This window comes from Haemorhous mexicanus, chromosome 7 (genome assembly GCF_027477595.1).
Source record: "Haemorhous mexicanus isolate bHaeMex1 chromosome 7, bHaeMex1.pri, whole genome shotgun sequence".
NCBI classification, from domain to species: domain Eukaryota; kingdom Metazoa; phylum Chordata; class Aves; order Passeriformes; family Fringillidae; genus Haemorhous; species Haemorhous mexicanus.
This window is the reverse complement of record NC_082347.1, coordinates 11,115,134-11,137,690: the sequence shown is the minus strand read 5'-3', so window position 1 is coordinate 11,137,690 and position 22,557 is coordinate 11,115,134. Positions and strand designations below refer to the sequence as shown.

Genomic DNA, 22,557 nt, shown 5'->3' with positions numbered 1-22,557 from the left:
TTCCTGATATCCAACCTGTATTTCCCTTGGTGCAGCTGAATGTTGTTATTAGGATGGAAATAACCAAAAATGGTCCTTTTATTCCCTGGAGATGTGCTTAGGTTTGGGGCAGGGAGATGGTTTTAATGTGTTTGCATGTGAGGAGTCCAGGGATGCTGAACTTGAGTTGTCAAATACTCCCTAAAAAAAATGCTGGACACAGCTGCCCACTGTCGTGGCACTGAGCCATTTCAAAGGACCAAGCTCTGCCTTCCAGCTTCCATAGTGGGAAGGAAAACTCAGAAACTGGGAAGGAAAAGGAAAAGAAACCTTGAGCAGGGACAAAGCCAAGTCACGATAAATACATATATATATGTATATGTATGTATAAATTCTTGGTGGTGAGTCCAGTGCCTTGTCACTGTCATATTTTCTGAAATATCCCTCTTTGCCAGGATTTCTTCTCCTGGGAAGCTGAGAAGCCTTGGAGAAAAAACAATATTATCTCATTTGCTTCTCCCTGTTTTGCTGCTTTGGAATGTGGCTGCAGATTGTTTACCAACAAGTGCATGTTTAATTGGTTTAATGTGAATTGTTTTTATTTAATGACCAATCACCATCAGCTGTGTCAGACTCTGAGGAGTCAGTTACGAGTTTTTCATTATCATTCTTGTTAAACCTTCTGTCTGTATCCTTTCTCTATTCTTTAGTATAGTTTTAGTTTAGTATTCTTTAATATAATATAAGAACATAAAATAATAAATCAGCCCTCTGAGAAGATGGAGTCAGATTCACTCATCTCTCACCTCGTCCTGGGGACCCCTGCAAATAACACAGTGACTAAAGGAGCTCCAAGAGAGCTGGAGAGGGCCTTGGGACAGGGGACAGAGGGAATGGCTTCCCACGGCCAGAGGGCAGGGATGGATGGGATTTTGGGAAGGAATTGTTCCCTGGCACAGGGTGCCCAGAGCAGCTGTGGCTGCCCCTGGATCCCTGGCAGTGCCCAAGGCCAGGTTGGACAGGGTTTGGGATGGTGGAAAGTGTCCCTGTCCATGGCAGGGGTGGCACTGGATGGGCTTTGAGGTCCCTTCCACCCCAAACCACCCTGGGACTCCACATGGAGCAGCACCAGCGAGCTCTGCCCAGCACCTTCCTCCTGCTCCACAGCTCCATTCCCTCCCAGGAGGGAGCTGAAGGCTTTTCCCTGCCATGGCAGATCCCTGTGGGGCTCCCTGGCCCGCTGAGGGCCTGGGGCAGAGGGAGTGTGGCAGTCATATTTTGTCAAAAAATCCCTTCACCCAGGATTTTCTCCTGGGAAGCTGAGAAGCCTCAGAGAAAAAGGAAAACAATAATTATCTCATTTGCTCCTCCTGTGCTGTGCTCATGTGGAATGTGTTTGGAGATTGTTTACCCACAGGTGATTGTTCCATTGGATTCTGCTGTGAGTTGTTTTCACTCTTTGGCCAACTGGGGCCAAGCTGTGTCAAGACTCTTTTCAGAGTCAGGAGTTTTCATTATTAGCTTTTGAGCATTTAGTGAGTATCCCTCCTGTATTCTTTAGTATAATTTAGTATGGCATTCCTTAATATAATATAGTATCTTAAAATAATAAATTATCCTTCTGAGAACATGGAGTCAGATTCATCATTCCATCCTCATCTGGGGAGCCCCACAAATGCAATAGGGCAGGTACCTGACGATGAAGTCGGAGTGGGCGCTCTGCATGATCTGCTTCTCGGAGCGGATGTGCTCCTGCTGCCGCGTGTCCACGATGTGCCGCTTCTTCAGGATCTTCATGGCAAACGTCTTGGCCTCCTCGCTCTTCAGCTGCACCTGGGCGTGGCAGGACAGGCCAGGGTCACACACAGCTCACAGCCCCGCTGCAGTCCCACCTCCCTGCCAGCAATCCCACCTGCCTGCCTCCCAGGAGTTCCTCCTGCCTCTCCAGTCATGATCCGGGTTTCTGACTGCATGGCTTACTGCTAAAACTGCTGTTTCTAACCACCATGATTTTTAGGGAAAAGCTAAATGTGGGTGTTGCTCTGGGGTCTGTGGAAACTCAGAGCACTGGGAATATTTCTCTCTCTGACCTGGGGTGCCCTGACCCCCAGGGCAGCACTGACTCTGACTCTCATTCATGGAGAAAGTTTCCTGGACTTCAAGATAGCCTGGAACCCACACAAGTGTGCAATAGATTATAGAGAGCAGTGTGGGTGTGTCACTTGGTGAGAAATTGAGGTTTGGGGATTTTTAGTATGTTGTGGATGGAAGCAAGATGGAGGGCACAGGGTGTCATCCTGGGCTTCTTCTTCATGGGTGGCATTTTGTAATTGAGCAGAAAAGTCCCCATTGCAGCTCTGTGGGATCAGTTATTGTGTTAAAAGGGAAAATAATCCAGGTGTCAGTTCTTTGTTGGATAGTTTAGTCATAAAAGTCCTTTTACCAAGGGATTGTTGGGCATTTTTTGCCTTGCTGCCAAACTCATGGTTGTGAGACTGTTATACTGATAAGAAATAATAAACACCTGAGTCCAAACATGAATTACTGTCTCAAGTGCCTTCAGTGCAGACCCAGAGAAACCAAAAACTGGTACCCTGGCAACTGGGACCCCCACAGGGTCAGCAGATGTTGCCAGTTAACATCTGGCTTCCCCAACCCCCCTTTCCTCCAGGTCACCCCTCCTGGGCTGGCTGTGGCTGGGAATTGCAGAGCTGGGATGCCTGCAGAGGAGGAGCAGACCTGCTCATGGCTTTGCTTCTCACCTTAACCCTCTGCCCCCTATTTTTAGCCTGGTTCCCCAAGCTGAGGCTGACAGGAGTTGTTTGCTTGCTCTCAGGGTAACCCTGGCAACTTCTGAACCCTGAGCCACCCCGAGGGGCAGGTCCCTATCCCAAAGCCAGCTGGAAGGCAGCCACCCTTCCCATCCTGGCCAACTCTCTCAAAGAAACCCCACTGTTGACCTCCCAGGCCTCCAAGTCTGCTGAATCCCCCTAGCAGCTGCTCACAACAATATTCCAGTGAGGTGCTTTCCCCCTGTCGAGCACGAGGTGCCATCTGGCAACTTCTGTTTGGGTGTCCTTGTAGGAATTTGGCTTCTGCCAGAGGGAAGCAGCTTGGTTGTCACTGAGCCCAATCAGAAACCCAGCCTGCCTTTAGGGTTAGGAGGCAACACATGCAAGCAGAATTGATTTAATGCCAGATCTGGGTTTGTATTGTTTTGCTGACAGGAATGTGGGTAGATAGGAGACATGGCACCTTTGTAGAACCAGGGAATGTGCTGAGTTGGAAGAGCCCCTCAAGGATGATTCAACTCCAGGTCCTCAGACACCTCAATAATCCCACCATGTTTCTGGGAGTGTCATCCAAACTTTCCCCTGGGCTCCTCCCAGGCCACACACCCTGAACTTGAACAGTTTCTTGTCCACCTGCTTTGTTCTGGTGTGGTTCAGGGATCAGGGAAAAACCAGGAGGGATGGGATTCACGTGGAAACACCAGCAGGGATTGTGTCCCCATATAAACACCAGGAGGGGTGGGATCCCCAGGGAAACACCAGGAGGAATTGTGTCCCCATATAAACACCAGGAGGGGTGGGATCCCCAGAGAAACACCAGCAGGGATTGTGTCCCCATATAAACACCAGGAGGGGTGGGATCCCCAGAGAAACACCAGGAGGAATGGTGGAATGGGATGGGCTTTAAGGTCCCTTCCACCACTCTGGAATTCTATGGGCAAAAAAAAGGCAGGGGAAAAGGAGAGATGCAGCCTCTCTGGCTTTTCCATAACTTTGTTTCATAGGATCACAGCTGGCTCCTCCTGTTGGAACCACTCCAAAATCCTTCCTTTGCTTTATGGTTTTAAACTTCTTCAGTTCCCAGGACACACAGAGAACACCAGGCCTGATTTTTGTCTGGTTTTTAACACACAGAAATAAACATGGTTTTACACCTTGGTGCTTTCTCAGGCTGGCTGGGAAAATGGGTATTGAGGAGATGAAACTCAGAGCTCAATGGAAAAGAGGAAACAAGAGTTATGTGTCTCTTATTCTTCCTCCTTCCCTGCCTGTATTCCCTATAAATCATCCCTATGTGTTGTGATATGCAGTCTGCAACTCCAGCAATTCCTGTGCTGATCCAATCCCAGCTGACCTTGGGAAAGTGGAAACTTCCATAAATATTTCCCAGGATGCAGAACAAGCCCCAGAGAAGGATTTATTGCTGTGACTGAACATTCCAGGATATTTCCAAGGGATGGAGGACAGGACACAGGGAATGGGTTCCCACTGCCAGAGGGCAGGGATGGATAGGATTTTGGGGAGGAATTGTTCCCTGGCAGGGTGGGCAGGCCCTGGCACAGGGTGCCCAGAGCAGCTGGGGCTGCCCCTGGATCCCTGGAAGTGTCCAAGGCCAGGCTGGACATTGGGGCTTGGAGCAGCCTGGGACAGTGGGAGGTGGCCCTGCCATGGCAGGGGTGGCACTGGATGGGCTTTGAGTTCCCCACTCACCACAGTTTCCCTCTGTGTCCCTCTGAATCTCCAAAACAAAGATGTTTTTCCAAGAGAATTTTGCTTCCTGTGGAATTCTTCCAACAGAAAAAATCCAGTAATCCATGCTTTGCTGAAACGTGGCTATTTCCCCATCACATTAAATAAGAACTGACTCAACACTTTGGGAGCTGAATTCCAAGTGCTCCTGCTTGCTGGCCATTGCCAAGATCCTGCATTTTCTCTGTTTCCCAGCTCGATCTGGTGGGACCAACAAAAATAGCAGCAGCTGTTGCTGAGAGCAGCGTTTGCAAGCTGAGCTTTCCTAATGCTGACAGGTGCCCTGCTGCACACACAGAGTGACTGCTCCTGTCCCAGCAAGGGGGGCAGCCTGCTTTTGCTGCTGAAGGCATTCCTCTTCTCCCAGGATGGAAGAGAATTCCCCATCATCAGCCAGAGGGGTGGTCAGGGTCTGCTGCCAGGGAACAGGGACAGGAGAAGGGGAAAGGGCCTCAGGCTGGGCCAGGGGAGGCTCAGCTTGGACAGCAGCAGGAATTTCTGCATGGAAAGGGTGCTCAGGCCTTGGCAGGGGCTGCCCAGGGAGCTCTGCAGTGCCCATCCCTGGAGGTGTCCCAGGAAGGGCTGGAGGTGGCACTCAGTGCTCTGGGCTGGGCACAAGGTGGCCACTGGGCACAGCTGGGATTCCATGGGCTGGGATTTTCCAGCCCAAATGGATTTTTAGGAGCCTTTCCACATTTCCCTAAGGCCAGATTCAGCCTCTCTCCTCACCTAAGTTTAGAGAGAAATGATAATTTGTATATCCAAATTAAATTCCCACTCCCTACCTCAAGCCCAGCATTAATTTAGGGTTGGCTACAGAACACGCTGTGCTGGGTTAGGCTGGAAAATAAGTCAAGACTTAAATAAACCTCACCTAAGGCATGGCTCAGGGTGCTTGTGGCTGCCCCTGGATCCCTGGCAGTGCCCAAGGCCAGGCTGGACATTGGGATTTGGAGCAGCCTGGGATAGTGGAAGGTGTCCCTGCCCATGGCAGGGGTGGAATTTTGGAGCTTTAAGGTCCATTCCAACCCAAACCATCCTGGGATTCAGGAGAAGATGGGAAGTAAAATCATGGAGTAAAAATGAAGTCTACAAGACACATTGCAGGCTGAATTTTGAAGGATGAATCTCTCAAAATTAATTCCAAGTGGGCAGCAGGGTGGAAACTGTCCATGACAGTGACTTTATTTTTTTTTTTTTTTTTTTTTTTCTTTTTTTAGTAATCCAGATTCCACTGGTTGGGAAAGTCCTAAATTTCCTATCCCAATTAGAGCAGTATGGGACTCTACAGAAAAATAATTTGCAAAATTATACGCTAAGAAGACACTCAAAAAATCAAATTTAACAATTTTTAATCAAATACTCAACTGTGCTAAACCCCTTTAACTCCACATCCTGATCCCTGCACTAAAAACTGATTTTTGTTCCTTGACAACAAATACAGCCAAATTTTTTATGAGTAAAGGGCAAATATATTAAAATATATTAAAAATTCTGTCTCCCTATAAAGGCCAGTGGTAAAAATGATTTTTGCAGAAATGTCTGGAAGCAAAAGGCTAAAAAGCAGTGAGGAATGTCAAGGGTTTCAGGCATAAAATCTTTCCAAGGAAAAGTAAATAGAGGAAGAAGGACTCCATGGCTAAGATATGTGGGGAATGGAAAAAACTCAGTGCTGTAGGATCCTGGAAATATCAAATGGAGCTAAGCTCCAACAATCCCATACATGATCCTGCTCTGCTTCCCAGTTTGGATTTGTCTGAAATAAAAAAACCTATTTTTATGTTCAATTCCTGCCTCCAGCCAGAGCAGAAATCTCTGGCTCAGCTCATATCCTGATCCAGCCTCTGCTCAGATTTGATGGGCTCCCAACACATCCCATCCTTCCAAAGTTTGCCAAGACCCTTTTCATGAACAGACAAGCCCAAGGATGTGTATCCATCTACAAAGGATGCCTTTAGTTTCAACAGGAATTCCAAATCCAGGGAAAATTAAAACATGGCCCTGCAGTGGTGTGAGAAAAGCAAACATCTTGCACATGCTGGAGAAGGGAATATACTGCTAATGTTGGGAAAAGATGGGAAAAAAAGGGTCAGATCATCCCCAGGATTTTGCTGAGCTGAGAAAGAGTGACGTTGTCAGGTGAGTCTGGGATTTCCTTGGGTATTGGGTTTCAAAATCCTCACTGAAATCCCCAAATCTTTCCCCCTTCATAGCAAACAAAAGATCCATTCTTTCAAAAGCTAAAAATTCACAAAATCCTGGGATCCCTGAGGCTGGAAAATCCCTGCCAGCCTATGGAGTCCCAGCTGTGCCCAGTGCCCACCTTGTGCCCAGCCCAGAGCACTGAGTGCCACCTCCAGCCCTTCCTGGGACACCTCCAGGGATGGGCACTGCAAAGCTCCCTGGGCAGCCCCTGCCAAGGCCTGAGCACCCTTTCCATGCAGAAATTCCTGCTGCTGTCCAAGTTGAGCCTCCCCTGGCCCAGCCTGAGGCAATTCCTGACAATTAAACCCAAAAATCAGGAGACTTCCTAGAGAAAAAATGACCTTTCTAATAAAAAACTTTGCATTACCTAGGAAAAGCAGCTGGCTTTGGAAATTGGGCACAGTTGGAAATTTCCACCAATAAATACCTGGATTCTGCACCTTCAGCCTATCAGAGGACAACTGCAGCAGGTTTTTCCTCGTTATCTAATTAATTCACTAATGGCTTTGTTTATAACACAGGCTGGAGGCTGGAAGCGATTTAATTTCACTTCAGAACCTGGGGCCAGATTTCTCTTTAAAACACAAATAAAGCTGGAAAATCCCATTGTGTCCACTTTGTCCAGAGCCTGTAAAACATGGCTGTGACATTTTATGGGCACGTTTTCATTTGTGTCTTTAGAAATCCCCATATTGCAAAGGAATTTTGCTTTTTGGGGCCACCAGGAAGCCAGAAGGAGTGCAGAAGGCGAGGATGTGATTTTTAGTCTCCCTGTACTCAGCCATCACCCACAGGCACCAAATCCATAGAAAAATTACTCCAGTCCTGGATATTCACCTACTCCAATGTATTTATTTCAGAGCTGTCAAAAGTAATCTTGGTTTAAACTCAGAAGAACTGACCTGGAGCAAATGCTCAGGAGCACGGGACTTGAAAAGTGAAAAGGAAATTAAGGAACAAAGCCAAGAGCAATAAAGGTGAGCAGAGATGATTTCTGAGGGCTGGGGACACCTGCCCTCCCTCCATCCCTGCCACATGAGGTGACACTCCCTATGCCAGTGGCACTTGAAATTCCTATTCTCCTGATGTTAATCCTGGATCCCACCTCAGAAGATGCTCAGCTGACATAAAGCAGGGAGGCTGAGCTGTAAAAAAGGAGTGGATGCATCCCAAAAAGCCCTCTCCTGCCATTTCCTGTGGTTCCTCCAAGCCTGGATGATTTATCCCTCAAGAAAAACCTGGATAAAAGTCGATTGCATAGCCCAGTTTGGGATGAAAATGGCATTCATAAAGATATTGGAAGAGGCACCAGGGAGCCACCAAAAAACTGAGCAAAAACCACTCATTCCAAAGCTCTGGAATATTTTCCCTGAGATACAGAAAACAAAACTGCCTGGAAAATCAAGACAGAAGGCAATTTCCATGTGTAATATCCGTGGAATTGAAAATAATTTCCATTTTAGGCTGTCTGACCTAAGAGCCATATCCTTGTGCATGGATGCATGGCAAGGGCGACCTCTCCAAGGCACCAGCATTCCCAGAGGTGTCTGGAAAACCACATCCAATGGGAATGTTATGCCTTCTTGGCCAATCCCAGCCCCAGACATCCCAGTTGACCCCAGCCACCACCAGTTGCCCTCTCCAGAGGTGACGTTCTGAGGCTTTGTGCCCAAAGCTTTAACATCCCTTTTCCTCGCCACATCCTTCACTTTATTGATCCATTTTACTCCTGGAAAGCAAAAAACCTGGGAATGTTTTCCAGGAACATTCCTGCACTTCCATATTCAGGCAATAAAAGAGCTGATTCCTCCAGTATATTCTACATTTTTAGCCCAAAGCAATAAACCATCTTTTTAATGGAGGAGGTGGAAGCATGAGGCTGCAATTCCAGGCTCAGTTTTGACAAAAGGAATATTTTCTTGGCTTTGTAACAAAATTTCCTTCTGTGGTAAAGAAAAACCAACAAAATCTGGTGTGTTGAGCTACACTTTTAAATATGTTTTATCTGTGTGCAGTTCAGAGCTACAAAAAATGAGCTTATCCAGCATTTTCCTGCTCAGGAGAGGGGCACCCACCCTGGAAGAAAACCTCTGTTAATGCTTTTCCCACCTCAGGTGGCTCCAGGGATTCTTGGAGGTTTTTGAGGTGTGAATATCTGCTCAGAATGGAGTATTTCTACTCGAGCTGACACCTTGAAGGGACAGAGCAGCTCCTGCTCTTCCTCTCACCTGGACCAGGGTCTCACATCACCAGGGTGGAGCTTTTGTCACTTTAAGGCTGTCCATGTCACCTGGCCATGGCCACTGGTGAGGGTCCCACCAGCAACCCCTCATGGACACAAACCCATGCACCTCCCAAGGAAGACTTGAGATTGGCAAAACCCCTTAAAAATGAACCCAAAACCTTCACAGGGCTCAAACCAAGTGGCAAAACCTCTTAAAAATGAACCCAAAACCTTCACAAGGCTCAAACCAAGGGGCAAAACCCCTTAAAAATTAACCCAAAACCTTCACAGGGTTCAAACCAAGTGGCAAAACCCCTTAAAAATGAACCTAAAACCTTCACAAGGCTCAAACCAAGGGGCAAAATCCCTTAAAAATGAACCCAAAACCTTCACAAGGCTCAAACCAAGGGGCAAAATCCCTTAAAAATGAACCCAAAATCTTCACAAGGCTCAAACCAAGTGGCAAAACCCCTTAAAAATGAACCCAAAACCTTCACAAGGCTCAAACCAAGGGGCAAGACCCCTTAAAAAAAATGAACCCAAAAACCTTCACAAGGCTCAAACCAAGTGGCAAAACCCCTTAAAAATGAACCCAAAACCTTCACAAGGCTCAAACCAAGTGGCAAAACCCCTTAAAAATTAACCCAAAACCTTCACAGGGTTCAAACCAAGTGGCAAAATCCCTTAAAAATGAACCTAAAACCTTCACAAGGCTCAAACCAAGTGGCAAAACCCCTTAAAAAAATGAACCCAAAACCTTCACAAGGCTCAAACCAAGTGGCAAAATCCCTTAAAAATGAACCCAAAACCTTCACAGGGCTCAAACCAAGTGGCAAAACCCCTTAAAAATGAACCCAAAACCTTCACAAGGCTCAAACCAAGTGGCAAAACCCCTTAAAAATGAACCCAAAACCTTCACAAGGCTCAAACCAAGGGGCAAAACCCCTTAAAAATGAACCCAAAACCTTCACAAGGCTCAAACCAAGGGGCAAACCCCCTTAAAAATGAACCCAAAACCTTCACAGGGCTCAAACCAAGTGGCAAAACCCCTTAAAAATGAACCCAAAACCTTCACAGGGCTCAAACCAAGGGGCAAAACCCCTTAAAAATGAACCCAAAACCTTCACAAGGCTCAAACCAAGGGGCAAAACCCTTTAAAAATTAACCCAAAACCTTCACAAGGCTCAAACCAAGGGGCAAAACCCCTTAAAAATGAACCCAAAACCTTCACAAGGCTAAACCAAGGGGCAAAACCCCTTAAAAATGAACCCAAAACCTTCACAAGGCTCAAACCAAGGGGCAAAACCCCTTAAAAATTAACCCAAAACCTTCACAGGGTTCAAACCAAGTGGCAGAACCCCTTAAAAATGAACCTAAAACCTTCACAAGGCTCAAACCAAGGGGCAAAATCCCTTAAAAATGAACCCAAAACCTTCACAAGGCTCAAACCAAGGGGCAAAATCCCTTAAAAATGAACCCAAAATCTTCACAAGGCTCAAACCAAGTGGCAAAACCCCTTAAAAATGAACCCAAAACCTTCACAAGGCTCAAACCAAGGGGCAAGACCCCTTAAAAAAAATGAACCCAAAAACCTTCACAAGGCTCAAACCAAGTGGCAAAACCCCTTAAAAATGAACCTAAAACCTTCACAAGGCTCAAACCAAGTGGCAAAACCCCTTAAAAAAATGAACCCAAAACCTTCACAAGGCTCAAACCAAGGGGCAAAACCCCTTAAAAATGAACCCAAAACCTTCACAAGGCTCAAACCAAGGGGCAAAACCCCTTAAAAATGAACCCAAAACCTTCACAAGGCTCAAACCAAGTGGCAAAACCCCTTAAAAAAATGAACCCAAAACCTTCACAAGGCTCAAACCAAGGGGCAAAACCCCTTAAAAATGAACCCAAAACCTTCACAAGGCTCAAACCAAGTGGCAAAACCCCTTAAAAATGAACCCAAAACCTTCACAGGGCTCAAACCAAGTGGCAAAACCCCTTAAAAATGAACCCAAAACCTTCACAGGGCTCAAACCAAGGGGCAAACCCCCTTAAAATAAATGAACCCAAAACCTTCACAGGGCTCAAACCAAGGGGCAAACCCCCTTAAAAATGAACCCAAATCCTTCACAGGGCTCAAACCAAGTGGCAAAATCCCTTAAAAATGAACCCAAAACCTTCACAAGGCTCAAACCAAGTGGCAAAACCCTTTAAAAATTAACCCAAAACCTTCACAAGGCTCAAACCAAGTGGCAAAACCCTTTAAAAATGAACCCAAAACCTTCACAGGGCTCAAACCAAGGGGCAAAACCCCTTAAAAATGAACCCAAAACCTTCACAGGGCTCAAACCAAGTGGCAAAACCCCTTAAAAAAATGAACCTAAAACCTTCACAAGGCTCAAACCAAGTGGCAAAACCCCTTAAAAAAATGAACCCAAAACCTTCACAAGGCTCAAACCAAGTGGCAAAATCCCTTAAAAATGAACCCAAAACCTTCACAGGGCTCAAACCAAGTGGCAAAACCCCTTAAAAATGAACCCAAAACCTTCACAAGGCTCAAACCAAGTGGCAAAACCCCTTAAAAATTAACCCAAAACCTTCACAAGGCTCAAACCAAGGGGCAAAACCCCTTAAAAATTAACCCCAAACCTTCACAGGGTTCAAACCAAGTGGCAAAACCCCTTAAAAATGAACCTAAAACCTTCACAAGGCTCAAACCAAGGGGCAAAATCCCTTAAAAATGAACCCAAAACCTTCACAAGGCTCAAACCAAGGGGCAAAACCCCTTAAAAATGAACCCAAAACCTTCACAAGGCTCAAACCAAGTGGCAAAACCCCTTAAAAAAATGAACCCAAAACCTTCACAAGGCTCAAACCAAGGGGCAAAACCCCTTAAAAATGAACCCAAAACCTTCACAAGGCTCAAACCAAGTGGCAAAACCCCTTAAAAATGAACCCAAAACCTTCACAGGGCTCAAACCAAGTGGCAAAACCCCTTAAAAATGAACCCAAAACCTTCACAGGGCTCAAACCAAGGGGCAAACCCCCTTAAAATAAATGAACCCAAAACCTTCACAGGGCTCAAACCAAGGGGCAAACCCCCTTAAAAATGAACCCAAAACCTTCACAGGGCTCAAACCAAGTGGCAAAATCCCTTAAAAATGAACCCAAAACCTTCACAAGGCTCAAACCAAGTGGCAAAACCCTTTAAAAATTAACCCAAAACCTTCACAAGGCTCAAACCAAGTGGCAAAACCCTTTAAAAATGAACCCAAAACCTTCACAGGGCTCAAACCAAGGGGCAAAACCCCTTAAAAATGAACCCAAAACCTTCACAAGGCTCAAACCAAGTGGCAGAACCCCTTAAAAATGAACCCAAAACCTTCACAGGGCTCAAACCAAGTGGCAAAACCCCTTAAAAAAATGAACCTAAAACCTTCACAAGGCTCAAACCAAGTGGCAAAACCCCTTAAAAAAATGAACCCAAAACCTTCACAAGGCTCAAACCAAGTGGCAAAATCCCTTAAAAATGAACCCAAAACCTTCACAGGGCTCAAACCAAGTGGCAAAACCCCTTAAAAATGAACCCAAAACCTTCACAAGGCTCAAACCAAGTGGCAAAACCCCTTAAAAATGAACCCAAAACCTTCACAAGGCTCAAACCAAGGGGCAAAACCCCTTAAAAATGAACCCAAAACCTTCACAAGGCTCAAACCAAGGGGCAAACCCCCTTAAAAATGAACCCAAAACCTTCACAGGGCTCAAACCAAGTGGCAAAACCCCTTAAAAATGAACCCAAAACCTTCACAGGGCTCAAACCAAGGGGCAAAACCCCTTAAAAATGAACCCAAAACCTTCACAAGGCTCAAACCAAGGGGCAAGACCCCTTAAAAAAAATGAACCCAAAAACCTTCACAAGGCTCAAACCAAGTGGCAAAACCCCTTAAAAATGAACCCAAAACCTTCACAAGGCTCAAACCAAGGGGCAAAACCCCTTAAAAATGAACCCAAAACCTTCACAAGGCTCAAACCAAGTGGCAAAACCCCTTAAAAAAATGAACCCAAAACCTTCACAAGGCTCAAACCAAGGGGCAAAACCCCTTAAAAATGAACCCAAAACCTTCACAAGGCTCAAACCAAGTGGCAAAACCCCTTAAAAATGAACCCAAAACCTTCACAGGGCTCAAACCAAGGGGCAAACCCCCTTAAAAATGAACCCAAAACCTTCACAAGGCTCAAACCAAGGGGCAAAACCTCTTAAAAATGAACCCAAAACCTTCACAAGGCTCAAACCAAGTGGCAAAATCCCTTAAAAATGAACCCAAAACCTTCACAAGGCTCAAACCAAGTGGCAAAACCCTTTAAAAATTAACCCAAAACCTTCACAAGGCTCAAACCAAGTGGCAAAACCCTTTAAAAATGAACCCAAAACCTTCACAGGGCTCAAACCAAGGGGCAAAACCCCTTAAAAATGAACCCAAAACCTTCACAGGGCTCAAACCAAGTGGCAAAACCCCTTAAAAAAATGAACCCAAAACCTTCACAAGGCTCAAACCAAGTGGCAAAACCCCTTAAAAATTAACCCAAAACCTTCACAGGGTTCAAACCAAGTGGCAAAATCCCTTAAAAATGAACCTAAAACCTTCACAAGGCTCAAACCAAGTGGCAAAACCCCTTAAAAAAATGAACCCAAAACCTTCACAAGGCTCAAACCAAGTGGCAAAATCCGTTAAAAATGAACCCAAAACCTTCACAGGGCTCAAACCAAGTGGCAAAACCCCTTAAAAATGAACCCAAAACCTTCACAAGGCTCAAACCAAGGGGCAAAACCCCTTAAAAATGAACCCAAAACCTTCACAAGGCTCAAACCAAGGGGCAAACCCCCTTAAAAATGAACCCAAAACCTTCACAGGGCTCAAACCAAGTGGCAAAACCCCTTAAAAATGAACCCAAAACCTTCACAGGGCTCAAACCAAGGGGCAAAACCCCTTAAAAATGAACCCAAAACCTTCACAAGGCTCAAACCAAGGGGCAAAACCCTTTAAAAATTAACCCAAAACCTTCACAAGGCTCAAACCAAGGGGCAAAACCCCTTAAAAATGAACCCAAAACCTTCACAAGGCTCAAACCAAGGGGCAAAACCCCTTAAAATAAATGAACCCAAAACCTTCACAAGGCTCAAACCAAGCCCCAGACTGGTGGGTCTCTCACTACAGGGTGGAGAAGCCAGATGTTAATTTAGGGGGCAAATCCCTGGTGTCAGGAGAGGAGGGAGGGACTTCAAAAGAGAGGCTAAGCATGACCTCCTACTCTAAAGCATCCTCAGCATTTTGACTCCTTCAAAATACTTGTAAATTAAATATTCATAAACAAAGTAATCATACATTAAACCCCAAACCCCAGGAAGGGACCAGTGTTCCCACAGATGTTCTTTCCTCCACAGGATTTCATATCCAGTCAGAAAAAGTCAGGGAAGAGCAAGCTGAGCTTTGCACACCAAATCTCCTTTTTACATCACCAATAACCACCAAAACCACCCAGTTTTGCCCATTTTACTATTCTTCAGCTCCCACGGGGTTGTGGAGTGAGGGCTTCCCTGAGGTTTTGTGGTGGCAACAGTGACTCTGTTCCCCTTGTGCCCGGGCTTGCAGGAGTTCCTGACATTCTGCACCAGTGTCCGGAGCTCCTCCTGGTGTAACCCAACTCCCTCTTCCTACTCCAAGGTTTTGTGTTGCCTTGGTGCTGCAAACAGCTCGCCTCTCACCCTGGCTCTGCTTTAAAGGAGACCACAGAGCTCCAAAGCTCCAAGCAGAGCAAAAAGCAGGCTGGGATTTTGTCCATTCTCTACGGTTCTGCACAAAACCAGGCCCTGTCTGGGGTGTGTTGCCATGGGTCAGGTGCTGAGTGTTCAGCTTTGAGGATAACCAAGTGCAACCACTCTAGAACTGAATAAAAAATGTGTAGGAGAGGCTTTCTACTGTTACTCAGAATCTGGTTAAATAAGATTTTAGGTTGCTCTTCCAATCCCAGCACTCACCCAATTCTCCAGGTTGTTTTTAAAAGGCCATGAATCAATGCCATAAACCACTTAAGAGAGAGAGGAGATGTGTGTTCCTCTCTCAGCCTGGGATATAAATCCTCCTTGGCTACTGCAAAGCATTTATTGGCACATTTTTTATGTCTCAGGAAATGTAAGTCAGCTTTCTTCACTAGATAATCCCATTTTTCTCGGGGTTATTGGGGTGTGACAACAAAGAAAATTAAGCTTTGAACACAGCAGTTGCGTGAGGATGTCACACAAAGAAGAAGAGGTCACCTACCAGCTCCACTCTCCCAAAGCCTCCGACTCCCAGGGTGTCGATGATGTTGAAATCCGACAGTTTCAGGTTGGCAAAGAAGGCAGCTTCGGCTTCGTATCTGGAGGTTTTGAGGCGAAAAAATGGAAATTTCTTAGAGGTGCAAACCTGAGCAGTGCGCGCCACTGCCGCCGCCCCCGGGCTGTGGGAGCCTGGGCCAGCCTTTACCTGCTGCACTTCCATCCCAGCTCTCAACATTCACTTTTCTGCTGCTCCCAATCCCAGCATGGCTCCTGTTTTCCAAATTTTCCAATTTAATGGTTTTTTATTTCCATAGCAAACATCCCTACTGATTGTGCAAAGCCAATGCCTGGCACCAAAATCCGGCTCCCAAGGCTGGGCACTTTCTATCCATCTTCTCCTGGGTGAGGTTTGCTTGTAAATATTTTGGTGTCTTTAAGGATTGTTGGAAGATAGAAGTCTCTCCTAGGAGTTTCTCATATCCACAGGCTGGCAGCAGTTTCTATAAATGTTTATTGGAAGTGGCAGGATCACTAAAGGTCCCTGGAGAGAAATCCCAGCCAGGTTTTATGAAATCAGATCTGATAAGCTGCAAATGCCTGAAATGAATGACTTCAGGCACAGATCAACATTCCTATAAGGATATCTTCACTTGTTCTCCTCCTATAAACCCACTCAGAGCAGCTACCCCAAGCCAGGAGGTCCCAAAATCCTGATGCTCTCTGTTTATCCCCACAACACCACCCGCCTGAGTAAGGATCACGCAACTCCAACCCGAGCAAGCCTGCCAGAATCAGCTTCCCATGCCTATCCATGACCATAATTCCCCCAGAATAGCTCCTTGTTAAGGTTTAGGGTATTTTTAGAAAGGCTTGGAGGGGAAATGGATGAGCAGGATCCACCCCCTCCATAAAATGTGACACTTGTCAGCCGGAGAGTCCCTGGGCGTGTCCGACCTTTGGCTCCTGGTGACTTTATGGGAAAAGAGTTGGCTGGATTATGGAGGGAGGCCTGGAAGGTGCAAGGCTTCATTTCAGCTGGAATAGCTTGGAATTAACAGCAGGCCATAATCACTGGAGCCTTTGCTGGTGCAGGGTAACAGCAGTGGGAAGATGAGCCACCATCCCACTCCCATGGCCACCTGGCCAGCTTTGGGACATTCCCACCCTGATTATTTCATTAACAGATTCCCTTCAAACCATCTCCTCTGCTCTGTTTAAAACCTCAATGCCAATGGGGGAGAGAGAGAAAAACTCCATCGTTTTCCAAGGGAAAAGGGAAACCTACAAATAGGAGTCCAACAATGTGAAAGGTCACATCACAAAGCCCCAGATCTGGGGCAATAAAGCCCAATTCTCTCCCAGGGGGTGCTGTCAACAAATGACTTCAGCTCTGCTTTATTTTTTATGCTGTCACCAGATCCGGTTGGTGACCTTGCTCCTGATGCATCTGACTTTGGAAGCCAATCAGCTCAGAGCCTGCTGTGAACTTGGGATAACCTTGTGTGCCACAGCTGCTCATTGATCCCTCCGTGCTCATCACGAGGTGAACGCTGAGCTGGCACTAAAAAAGGACTGAAATGTCCCCTTTCAAAGCACAGCAGAGCCATCATTTCAGGGCTGACAGAGCAGTGAGTGCCTCTCATTTCCATGATGAATGGACAGAGCAGTTGAATACCTTTAATGATTTCTAATTGCCAGGAAGATGAAATCCCAGCATGGAAAATTTCCTGCCGACGCACAAATAGAGGTAAAATTTCAGGGTCAGGGTCACACCACGGTTTGGGTTGGAAGGGACCTTCAAGACCATCTGATTTCAACCTCCCTGCCATGGGCAGGGACACCTTCCTGGGTAAGGAAGCTGAAATCTTCTGGATTTGCATTGGAATATGTCAAAAAAGCCTGTATTATTTTGCGTAGAAAAATACTTGCTGCATTCTTGGCATTGCTTTGGGAAATCCCTTGGCTAATTCCCTCTGCCTCACTCCTTGGATATAGTGAGAACAGACAAGTTTGGATGCATTTTTTTCTAAATACTGTGCAACAAACCTCCAAACCCCAAAAGAAATGCCAGAAATATGCAGTGAAACCAAAACACAGGTAAACTCAAGCAAACAAGCCCTTTCCCATGCCCACTAACAACAGTCCCACTGGAATTCTGTTTTATTCCCAGCTACAAAAGTCCAAGTCCACTTAAACACCAAATTCCTGTAAATTAAGTCATTATGCATTCCAAACCTGCTAAGCTGGAGGATAAATATCTTCAGAAAAAAGATGAAAATACAAATATTCCCAAACTAAATCAGACCCCAGGGGTATGATCCTCATCATGGAGTTTGGAATTCCTTCCAGATTCCTGAAGCTGAGTGTGCTGCTCCCTGAAAAGAAGATCCCAAAGTTCTGCAGTGTGAGCTCCTCACTCAACAGAACGATGGTAAAAACCATCTCTGGTGTTTGATTTTACCTCCCAAAGTAAAGAGGCACTGGGAGGGCAGTGCTAAGGAATACAGAAGTTGATCTATTAATATTTTTTTGTAGGAAATTGTTCAGTTCTGGATCACCATAAAGAATCTGCAAGAGTCAGGAATGTTTGGGATATTCACAGGGTGGCTCGGGCTGGAAGGGACCACAGCTGGTGTCACCTCCCTGCTCCAGCAGGGCCATCCCAGAGCCCAAGGCACAGCACTGTGTGCACCCAGCTGTGCCCCAGCCCCAGGGAGGAGAGCCCCCAGGCTCTGTGGGCAATCTGCTCAGGGAAGCAGTTCCATCTCATCCCACAGAGGTGGGATGAGAGTAGGGACAGTTTGGCCCCACTTGTGCAGGATGAGGTGGGAATAACTCACCCCTTTGTGGGACAAATCCACCTGTGCCAGGGCAGGGTGCTTTTCTCCACCTTGGAGATGCCAAAACCTCACGCCACTCCTCTTTAATCAGAAAGGCAGTTTTATTGTAAATCCCAGCCTTATGCCAGTGCTTGGAGACTTTCCAAACAATCAGATGGTGTCTGACTCTGGAAGAGCTCAAATTCCTGAATTAATTGATGGGAGGAGTGCTGGGAAGACACCTTGGAGGCACGAGTGGCATCACAGGCACACACTGGAGCTGTGCACACACGAGGCCTGAACTCCCTGCACTGGGATTTCTGGGCTTGTTTTGTCTCCAGTGGAACTAGCTGTAATTAAGAAAGAGCTTTTCCCTGGATATTTTGGTAATTGTGCTGCTCATCCCAGGTCAAAATGCCTGGAAAATTCTAGCTGGAAGTGCACAAAAAGAAAAGATAGAGTGTGATCCAGAAGTAACTAACAGCCTGTTCTTTAATAAAGAGCTTTTAAAATTAGGGCTGAGCTTTTCACAGGAGCTGGTGGGACACCAGGAATCCTCTCCCAGTGTGCTCCTAATGGAACTTTTTGCCTATTGAAGCAGGTTTTTGTCACCTACTGAGACTAGCCCACCCTTGGCAGAGCTCACAGCCCGCTCCTGAAGCTGACAGCAGAGTGGGACCTCAGAGAGCAGCACAGGAGATGTTCAGCTCTGAGTCAGGCAGGAGCATCCTGCAGAGCCTCCAAGCTCTCCTCCCAGATTTCCTGTGAATCTGAATGGCAGAAAACTCCTGAAAGCTCCTCTGGAAGAGCTGGGGCTTGGGAACACCACTGCTTTCCCTGCCTCCAAATAAAATACCTGCTCCTGAGGAGCTGCCTGGCCTCAGCCTCCTCTTGGGCAGGGACAGGCACCACGTACAAGACACCAGAGCAATCAGGAGGAAATTCCATTTTCCAGTATCCCAATCCTTTGAAATGGCAGTAGAGGAGCCACAGCCCAAATGTCTGGGCAATGCTGTGCCCAAGGGGAGAGGAAATCCTGTGGCTCCTCACACTCCTGGAGGTTTCCCAGCATTTAAATGAACCACTGCCTCCTAGGATGGTGATTGCTCCGAGAGATATTTCAAGCTTTGTCTCCTAAAACTATGAGCAACAACAAAAATAATGAAATAATCATGTTACCCAGGCAGCTGATAAAGTAGAAAATGTGAGGAGCAAAGGTTTGCAATTACCCAACTGCTCAGCTCTGCTGAAGTAGCTCCTGCTTCCCATCCTAACCGTGTTGGGAAACATCAGACATCTGTTAGCAAACTGTCATCTCCAGAGAAAACTTGGCTCCTCTCCACCTGCAGGCTGCCAGCCAGCCAGGAATTGCAACCAAATGAGAACCAACCACCCTGATCCGAGCAAATGCCAGCAGTTTGGGGGGATAAACCCAGGATTTGGGAGCCTTCCCCACTGCCAGACACCAGCTTTGCTTAACAAGCAGCCTTTTACTTGGTTTTTTGGACAGCCTGGTCACTACCTCACCCATCACTGAGGAAATGCATTTCTGAAGCTGGAAATTATGGAATGTCTGCAAAAACTGGGACAAGTGGAGCTGCAGCACCTGGATGGTGATGATCAGAGCCAGCCTGCAAGGAGATAGAGGTGAAGTAAGCCTAAGATCCACAGGTGGGGTGAGGAGGGAAATACATCCCAAAACTGAACCTTACTTCTGTGCCCACTAGAAGTCCTCTCCTTATGGTTTAAAGATACAGTGAGATTCTAAAGAGGTCACAGAATCGTGGAATAGGATGGCTTGGGAAGGACTTCATGTTCTTGTTGTTCCAACCACCTTCCACTAGATCAGGTTGCTCCCAACCTTTTCTTAAACACTTCCAAGATGGGACCGCCACAATTTATTTCTTATTAAATGCTGCTTCACCTGATGGGGCACTTAAAAAAAATCTGTGTAAAAGAAAGCAAAAATTCCCCCAAATCTTCAATTCTGTGACTGTTCTTACTCTCCATCTGACTGCCCATATCTTAGCTGGGATGAAATGACCCACCTGGGTCTGGTCCCTCCATGGGACCCTGCCTGCCTGGTACCCTGAAATCATGTAAAGCTCCCTAGATTGGATTTGTGCTGTGCCAAATTTGAGTGAAGGTGAATAATGGCAAGTGGCAGGGACATGGCTGCAATTCCTGTCATCCTTGAAAATTATTTAAGGAGCAGATGCAGCAAATGTTGGCAGGGCTGCCACAGCTTCCCTTCCCTTCCAATGGCTCCAAAAAGCTCAGGATCATGTCTTTCCCAGGGATTTTGGGCAATGGGGAATCTAGGAAGAGGTGAAAGTAAAAACAAAAGCACCTTGTGGTGCATCCACGTGAGATGCTGAGCTACAGCTGTGCCCTGTTTGAGGGACACAGGGGAGCAGGGACAGTCACAAGCCATCGACACAACCAGCAGGATCCAGAGCCTGGGAATGCCTGGAAGGAAATTCCTGGGAAGCACTGAGAGCAAATCCCTATTTCTCTGTGGTGTGTTGCCACTCATCCTCTCAGAGGTCCCACCCCAGGTGCAAAACCTTCTCATCCAGCATAGCCTCTGGATATCAATCCATGGGGTCAGGACTTCTGGGGAGATGTTCCTTGACAAACCTTTGCATCAGGAAAAAGCAAACAGGGCATGAACCCAGCCCTTGCTGGGAAAGGCCAAACCTGCTCTCCAGACTTCTCCAGGATCTGAGCACTCCCAGGTCTCCATGGATTAACTGGAAGGGGGTGCTGGCCCCAAAATGCATCTTGGGCAGAGCAAGCAGTGAGAGCAGGGAACAACAATGTCCTGAATGTAGGGGTGATGCCTTGAGAAGGCTGCTCTAGGACAGAGGCTGGACAGAGTTCAAGAATAAAGCAGGGATTTATTAAAAGGATCTCCTCCATGGATCCACCTTGGGCAGCACAAGAGCCCAGCCAGGGCTGCACCCAAGGTGAACCAAAATGGGCACAAAATGGACAATCAGTCACGGGGTCTGTCACTGTGATCAGTTCTGCTCCATTTGAATATTGGAGTTCATGGTCCAATTACAGCTTTAGGTTATCAAATCCCATCCTTCTTGTTTTTCTCTCTTCAATTCACCACTGTTTGTGCTCTTGGGCCTGAGATTTGGATCATTTGTCCTTGGTGCCCAGCTGGAGCAGGAATTGTTTTGTCTCCCTGCTCTGTGCACAGAGCTCACCATCCCTCAATGTGAAGCTCAGACCTGCACACTAAAGCAGCACAGAATCTGAAACATATAAAAGCTAAACTCTGAGACATTGTGGGAAAGGCCTCTCTGCTCCTTCCTCTGCAAACCACATGTCCACCTCCTCATGATGCACAAAAGCACCTGGGAACCTCCCAAAGCTCCCTTCAGGGAAAGCTGCCATTCCAAGGAAAAGCCCAGCTCTTTGCCTGTTTTCCAGTCCATCACAAACATTACAGAACAGCTGAATTCATTCCCAGCTCTGTCATGTTATTGCCATTCATGAGCTCGCTCACAAATTCAGATCCCAAAATTATTCCAGGTTATCTCCATCAATAATTCCTGCCTGGGGTTAGCTACCCTATCATGCCAATCCAGTCCAGGGAGGGATGGATGCCACCCACTGATCCTGGCTCCTCAGAGAGGATTTACCTCCAGATGAGGATTTGCCGCCCTGCCCCAAGGAAGACCAAGAAGGAGAACATCAAACTCATCTTCTACTCTCTCTTTTTTTTTTTTTTTTTAAATTGCAAACCACACTGAAAGAGTGGAAGGATGGATCTGCAGATGGATCCAGGGCAAACAGATGGGAATAATAACCCAGGTATTCCTTAGGTCAGGTGTCCTCCTTCCAGCCCATCCTTCTGAGGTGGATTTAACTCCTGATTTAGCTGCTCCTTTCACTGCCTTCCACATCTGACACCTTGAAAAATCCAAACCAAGGGCCTTTTCCTTAGGATTCTTAAAAGCCTGCAGTTAGGATTTTTCCTTAGGATTTTTTGAAGCTGCAGTTGCTGAGACCATTGCATGGAAAAGAAAGGCTGGATTTCTTTTCAAGTCCATGCTTTAAGGGCTGGGAATTTCTCTTGGATGCCCCAGCACCTGAACTCACAGCCTTTCACATCAGGAAAAAATTGCACACCCCTGCTTCAGGTTTTTTTACAGAAAGAGAGCTTTGAGTGGCAGCTAAACCAGACATTAAAGCCATGGCATCTCTAACTTCCTCTGGAAGGGGAAGGAGATCTGAAATTAAAAATATAGGGTTATAAAACTGACAGGTTCATTTGTCCCCTCCCCTTTTTTAAAAGCAAATCATTTTTCAGTGAGAGCTCAGCACCACAAACACAATAGTGTGCTGTGGCAGCAAGCTGAGCTCATCCCAGGTTAGTTCAGTAGTTAAACAAAGACATTTGTTGGCATTATTTGGGGCTTTGAAGACTTGGATGTTGCACAGGTCTCACCCAGAAACTGA

At 46.5% G+C, this 22,557-nt stretch overlaps 1 protein-coding gene across 3 annotated transcripts in view; it reads right to left on the bottom strand.

Moving 5' to 3' along the window:
• PRKG1 (protein kinase cGMP-dependent 1) overlaps window positions 1-22,557 on the bottom strand; it is a 374,427-nt gene that overhangs the window by 15,873 nt on the left and 335,997 nt on the right. For all 3 annotated transcript variants that reach the window (XM_059851089.1, XM_059851088.1, XM_059851090.1), the window contains 2 exons: window positions 15,264-15,360; window positions 1,673-1,812 (listed from right to left, as the gene is read on the bottom strand). In XM_059851089.1, coding sequence (XP_059707072.1) covers window positions 1,673-1,812; window positions 15,264-15,360 — 237 coding nt within the window. The remainder of the gene's footprint in view (window positions 1-1,672; window positions 1,813-15,263; window positions 15,361-22,557) is intronic.